Genomic DNA, 6,717 nt, shown 5'->3' with positions numbered 1-6,717 from the left:
TCCTGGCTCGGTTCAACTTTCACCCGCTTACCTCAGCCTTCCCAGAGCGAAGAACCAATGAGAGAGCGTTACCTGTTTTTCTCTACCTGATTGGTTGTTTGTTTGGGGGTTTGCGGGGGAGAGGGAGGGAGGAAGATGAGTGGCGTTTGGAATGTGCCGACAGGGGATGGGGCGGGGCGCATGACGGGAAGATGGCGGCGGTTGGTGACAAGAGCGGCGGAGGCGAAGTCGGCAGCGTCTATCAGCACCACGCGCAGCAATCGATCTGTGCCTCGCGCGCCAAATATCGCGAGGGGCGCAGGCCACGCGCGGTGAAGGTAAAGCGGGGGCGGAGAGGACTTTGGCCTGCCTGCGTGTGTTTACGCAGCTCCCTTCCCCTTGTCTTCTAGCATCTTCCGTCTGGAAGGCAGCATGCTAACACAAATGACCGACAAAAATCGGTTGGAAACAGTGGGGGATCTCTAAACGGCTGCAGGCACTCTAGTGGCGCGTTGGGTGCTAGTTGACATGACTGGACTTTGTTGAAATAAACGCAAGCCCCATAACTACACCGCAAATAAAGCAAGGGGTGGATCCTGAGAATGTAAACGAACCCGGTTGACAGGAGGAAATGGCCTGCCGAATGAGACCGAATTCCCTTCAGAATCTTGTTGAAAGCAGTAATGCTTCTGAATACCAGTTGCTGGAAGCTACAGGAGGGGACGAGTCTGCGTGTGGGTTTCTCACAGGCATCTGGTTGGTCAACTGAACAGGATGATGGACCAGATGGGCCGCTGGCCAGTCCAGCAGGCTTTTGTTATTTTCGTATGCTTCTAATGTCCAGCCGAATGCTCATGAGAGCCACAAGGCATGTAGCTCTGCTCTTTGCTCCTGCTCCAGTGACTGTTTATTGATATACAAGCAAATGAATCGATTTATTTCAGTCACTGACCAGAGTGCTTTTTTATATACAGTACTGCCTCTGAGTGTGAAGGCCCCATTTAGCTCTCATGGCTAAATAAAGAAGACACCCATAGAGCTGTCTTATCTCCTTTTCAAGGGAACTAGGGAGTAATTCCAGCTCCCATAGATATACCGGTAGATTGTGCTGGTGGTTGGCCATCTTCTGTAGTAGCCCCTACTTTGGAATTGTTAGTGTATAACAAATACTTTGCTTTATTAAAATACTTCGTTGCCAGAAGAGTGATTTGTTACTTGCAGCTTGGCTGTCTTTCTTTAGAAGCAATTGTGTGCTGATAGTGTTATTTTCTTATATTGTCACTCTAAATTCAAGTATAGGTGATGCTGTTTCTCCCTACATAGATCATTCTATATCTATATGATGAATTAACTGTAGCAAATGCAATCCTCCAAACTGAGGGGCATTTTAGGATGTTTTATTGTACTTTTATGCTGTGGGTTGGATGTAAGCTTACTTCACAGTTACATTTTCCTAGTATTCTAGGAACTCTCAACTGTGAGACATAACTAAATTATCCTGATTATGCATTCTTGCTTAAGAAAATAAGTATTGTCTTGGATCAGAAAAAGGTACAGCATTCTTTTCAAGAATCTCTGCACCATATATCAATTGACATTCCCCCACTGTAACTTGCTTCGGGGGTGTTGCAAAAAAATGCCACACATGCACAAAAGTTAGAAGAATGTAAGTGCCCTACTGGATTAGCCAAAGCCTAAATAGTCCAGCATCCTGGCTCCCCACAGTTGCCAACCAATTATGCCTATGGGAAATCCAAAAGCAGCACATATGATCTGTAATGTGACATATAACCATAATGACTAGCTACCTTTGTAATTCTGTAGTTGGTGAAGTATTTTCAATTTCTGGTGAACAAGGGCTATTCTAAGGGTACTTACCAAGTAATTAATTTATAAAATACCTATTCATTTACATCATTTGTATACTGACCAATAACTAACATTTGTTCAAATGTCATATAACCAATTTAGGGTAGTATCACCTAAAAATGAGGCTTGTTCTTAATATTTTGACCGCAGTTGGCAACCATTATTAAATGATCATACTCTGCTTCTCCTATATAGTGCTCATACTAATTGAATTGCTTTACAGTAGAGCTGTCCATGGCCAATTGAGTTCAGAATAGTATAACACTTAAAAAGCATATTTTAACAAGCAAGTACTTGAGATTGTAACTGAGACAAAAAGTATTAATGTGGCTATGGTTTTTCAGGTTTATACCATCAACTTAGAATCTCAATATTTGTTAATACAAGGTGTGCCTGCCCTGGGTGTTATGAAGGAATTAGTTGAGCAATTTGCATTGTATGGAACCATTGAAGAATATAACCCACTAGATGACTATCCAGCAGAAGAGTTTACAGAAGTTTACCTGATCAAGTTCCAAAAAATACAGAATGCAAGGTATTTGTAATTTTTCAAAAATAGCCCATCTTCCTTTCCCCCATGACCCATAGTAACTCAGTGTTGACTTTTTTGTTAAGTAATAGTTGTGTGTAAGTTAAATGGATTTTTGTGATGCCATAACTGAACTTCATTTTAGGATCAAACAGACATTAAAATGTTTGCTGCTGTAACTGGATAGTGTTTAATGTCTGACTTAACTTTCATCTTTGTTAGGATAGCCAAAAGAAAACTGGATGAACGGAGTTTCTTTGGCAGTTTGCTACATGTGTGCTATGCTCCAGAATTTGAGACTATACAGGAGACAAGAGGAAAACTACAAGACAGGAGGAAGTATATAGCAAAAGCAACTAGTAGTAAAGGTTTGTGGCTGTATACTTCTCTGAAAATTAAATGTCTTGGGTTTGTATGCTTAGTTAAATTATTATTATTATCATTAATTTATTTGCCAAGTACCAACATACTTGGATTTTTGAATTTGAATTCATTCTGTATTACTCCACCACAGTATGCTGTGCTACAAGGAAAAAGTAGAGGCAAACAACATAACCAGTGCCAAAGATATCTGCAAGATGCAATTTGAATAATAGTTTATTAAAACAATCCTATGCCTTTAACAGATGATAAAGCTGTTAGGTTACAAGCATACCAGCCATCAGTCTGACAGAACTATTGCTCAATTGTAATATATAAAATATGAAGGAAACCCTATCCACTGACTACTTAGTCTAGTAGAAAAATTATGATGTAATTTATATCCTACTCTTCCTCCTAAAGAATGTAGGGGTGGCAAGCACCAACTTTATAAAACAAACCTGGCTCTTTCATTGTGATTTGTTCCAGGGTAAACTCATGGCCAAACTAATGTGATATTTAACACACCTTTGCATTTAACATGAGCTTTTTTTGAACTGTAAATAGGTGCCACATGCCTCTTCTCCCCACAAGCAGGATTAAGTCCACAACAGGTAGAAAGTTTAAACAGTTTTTCTCCCTGCAGTGTTTGTGGCGACACCTCCACCATCCAACACTGCTGTTTACTTTGGGAGGAACATTTCCATTTTGTCTATGAAAATGTTGGAGAATTAGCATAGTAGTTAAAACTAGTACTTCTCCGCTCTAAAATATGAACATTGAATTGTGCCTCCTGTGGCACAATGGGTCAGTGAATCTGGCTGTGCAACCAGGGTCAGTGCAACCAGAAAGTTGGTGGTTTGAGCCCATCCAGGGTCACTGTGAGCAGGATTTCTGCATTGCAGAGGGTTTGACTAGATTACCCTCGGGAACCCTTCCAACTCTATGATTCTATGATTCTAATACAAATGCCAATATTAAAGTCAAATTATTCAATTGTAGCGCAGTTGTACTCAAAGTATTTTTGTGTAAAAATATTAGGTAGTCAAAATGTTAACTGCTTGTGTTTTATGTTTAAGATCAACTGCAGGTAAAGAATTCCAGTACAAGTTTTCAGAAGGCTGTGCAGCTAGATGCTTCTGGATCTTGTACATCTCAGGCAGCCACTAGTAACTGGAATCAACCTGTACATCTTTGCGATCCTCAGCAATCATCCTACTCTGAATTGCCACTGAGAAGTGTAACATCTCCTTTAGGACAGCAATGTCAGAGTATGTTAACAGCACCTCGGAATGTTAGTGACTGCGCTGAAGCAGCTGAGTGTTCAGGCCAAAGGATGCTAATGGCTCAGGGCTTGCAGCAAGGAGTTCACAATACATTAACCCACTGCAACCTGCAAAGAAAGGATCCTTGTACTAATAGACTTGGTAGATTTATGCCTCGAACAACTCAGCTGCAGGAACGAAAGAGGAGACGAGATGAAGACAACAAACTTGCCCTTTTTGGAAAAGACATTAATAGTGAAGAAATAATTATTGGTCCAAGGTTACCAGAAACACCTAAAATAGACATGGAGGATGAGTCATTGAACACCTCAGCAAACTTGATTCGTAATAAACTAAAGGAGGTATGCTATAGTAAACTCATGTTAAGTATTTTCAAAATATGTGGTCTGTAGTTCTGAAATGGGATAGCAGTTGTTTATTTAAGGTGAAACGCTGCCCTTCTATGTCTTATGTTGATTTCTTAAGCATAGCTACTTGGGAGAGGAATGAAGGACAAAGGTGCCTCATATTCTTCTTGCATTAGATAACTTTCATTTAAATGTTAATACTGTGCAGCTTAATGGAAGGTTTGTAAAGTTGACTATTTGTGTTACTAGCTTGCTAGCATTTCCTGTTTATGGCTGTATATTGTTCTAAAAATTATTAGCAAAAAATGTTTCTTCGTATCCTAGGGGACCTCATCCTTTATTTTGGTTCTAAAAACAATTAGTGACACAATTTGTAGGGTGAAATGTAAATCGAGAAATAGCTGCAAGTCATTAGAAAATTTGCTTATTTGATTCCCTGCTGTACAGCTAGTTCAGTTAACTGTCTGAAAGATCTAGCTAGAGTAACTGCTTAATGAATAGGTAAAATGTACTAAGTTTAGTTTCCTCTTTCCATATTAGGTTGCTGTTCCTGTTCAGACTCCAGTTCAAATTCCAGATCTACCTGGTGGAATATCAGTGAAAAGTCAAGCAAAGCCAACATTAAAGCAAAGAAGACGAATATAGTTCTTACTAGAAAGTATGGCTTGATCTGGCATAATTAAAGTATTTTTTGTATATTTTATTTAATAAACTTCAGCAGTTATGCTGAAATTAAACTAAAATGTATGTTGTTCCATTGTTTTTGTAGTCCTTTTGAATGTATTGCTTCATAAGAGTGTAGACACATCAAAATTTTCCATTAATGTCTTACTGGTTTTTCTAGCAAGTATATTGAAATGAAGGCAATATGAAAATAGAGGAAAAGGTATAGAGAAATATATTTCTGACTTGCCTTTACTTAAAAAGATTAATGGTATCCTTTTCAAGGACATTCACATAGTATAATAAGTCATTTGTAAAGCTACAGATCGGGACCATCTTGGAATGCTTGTGATTCAAATGCCATTCTGCACTGTAAAGTAAAATGAGGAATAAGTGTTTAATATATGATTAGTCTTATACAATATAAAATATATCTTAAGCTTAAAACATTAACACCATACTTTAACAGTAAATTTTCAATTGTTGTTGTTAAGTCATGTCCGACTCTTCGTGACCCCATGGACCATAGCACGCCAGGCACTCCTGTTTGCACTGCCTCCCGCAGTTTGGTCAAACTCATGTTCGTAGCTTCAAGAACACTGTCCAACCATCTCGTCCTCTGTCGTCCCCTTCTCCTAGTGCCCTCAATCTTTCCCAACATCAGGGTCTTTTCCAAGGATTCTTCTCATGAGGTGGCCAAAGTATTGGAGCCTCAGCTTCACGATCTGTCCTTCCAGTGAGCACTCAGGGCTGATTTCCTTCAGAATGGATAGGTTTGATCTTCTTGCAGTCCATGGGACTCTCAAGAGTCTCCTCCAGTACCATAATTCAAAAGCATCAATTCTTCGGCGATCAGCCTTCTTTATGGTCCAGCTCTCACTTCCATACATCACTACTGGGAAAACCATAGCTTTAACTATACGGACCTTTGTAGGCAAGGTGATGTCTCTGCTTTTTAAGATGCTATCTAGGTTTATCATTGCTTTTCTCCCAATAATAATAATAATAAATTTTTATTTATACCCCGCCCTCCCCAGTCAAAAACCGGGCTCAGGGTGGCTGACACCAACAGAATTACAATAAAACATAAAAACAATTAATTAAAATACAGATTAAAATACAGTATTAAAATTTAAAATGCAGCCTCATTTCAAGTAGGCCATAAATCCAAGCCATGAGGGAGGAAAACACAGGGGTCAGGCTGAGTCTAACCCAAAAGCCAGGCGGAACAGCTCTGTCTTGCAGGCCCTGCGGAAAGATGACAAGAAGCAGGCGTCTTTTAATTTCATGACTGCTGTCACCATCTGCAGTGATCAAGGAGCCCAAGAAAGTAAAATCTCTCACTGCCTCCATTTCTTCCCCTTCTATTTGCCAGGAGGTGATGGGACCAGTGGCCATGATCTTGGTTTTTTTGATGTTGAACTTCAGACTATATTTTGCGCTCTCCTCTTTCACCCTCATTAAAAGGTTCTTTAATTCCTCCTCACTTTCTGCCATCAAGGTTGTGTCATCTGCATATCTGAGGTTGTTGATATTTCTTCCGGCAATCTTAATTCCGGCCTGGGATTCATCTAGTCCAGCCTTTCGCATGATGAATTCTGCATATAAGTTAAATAAGCAGGGAGACAATATACAACTTGTACTCCTTTCCCAATTTTGAACCAATCAGTTGTTCCATATCCAG

General features: G+C 39.7%; 2 protein-coding genes across 3 annotated transcripts in view; one reads left to right on the top strand and one right to left on the bottom strand.

Annotated features, from left to right (window-relative positions):
• Nucleotides 1–161: 161 nt before the first annotated feature.
• Nucleotides 162–5,113, top strand: RBM48 (RNA binding motif protein 48). 2 transcript variants are annotated; one of them, XM_088653590.1, is made up of 5 exons: nt 162–317; nt 2,236–2,383; nt 2,600–2,745; nt 3,817–4,364; nt 4,911–5,113. In XM_088653590.1, exons 2-5 carry the CDS (start codon nt 2,256–2,258, stop codon nt 5,013–5,015), a joined length of 927 nt encoding a protein of 308 aa, XP_088509716.1. In that variant the 5' UTR covers nt 162–317; nt 2,236–2,255; the 3' UTR covers nt 5,016–5,113. The 2 variants fall into 2 exon arrangements, with proteins under 2 accessions (XP_088509716.1, XP_034984919.3); XM_035129028.3 differs by having other exon boundaries at nt 2,193–2,383.
• Nucleotides 2,957–6,717, bottom strand: part of CLXN (calaxin) — an 11,269-nt gene continuing 7,508 nt past the window's right edge. Inside the window, exon 6 of the mRNA XM_035129034.3 lies at nt 2,957–5,403. Coding sequence (XP_034984925.1) covers nt 5,353–5,403 — 51 coding nt within the window. The 3' untranslated portion in view covers nt 2,957–5,352. The remainder of the gene's footprint in view (nt 5,404–6,717) is intronic.

Source organism: Zootoca vivipara, chromosome 11, assembly GCF_965207765.1.
Source record: "Zootoca vivipara chromosome 11, rZooViv2.hap1.1, whole genome shotgun sequence".
Classification (NCBI taxonomy): Eukaryota; Metazoa; Chordata; class Lepidosauria; order Squamata; family Lacertidae; genus Zootoca; species Zootoca vivipara.
This window is presented reverse-complemented; position numbering and strand designations above follow the sequence as displayed.

Bases quoted from the DNA above. Each gene is read 5' to 3' on its own strand.
- RBM48 (XM_035129028.3), top strand. From the start codon at position 192: ATGGCGGCGGTTGGTGACAAGAGCGGCGGAGGCGAAGTCGGCAGCGTC. The intron at 318-2,192 runs GTAAAGCGGGGG...ATGGTTTTTCAG, and splicing joins GCAGGCCACGCGCGGTGAAG to GTTTATACCATCAACTTAGA. The intron at 2,746-3,816 runs GTTTGTGGCTGT...TTTATGTTTAAG, and splicing joins AAAAGCAACTAGTAGTAAAG to ATCAACTGCAGGTAAAGAAT.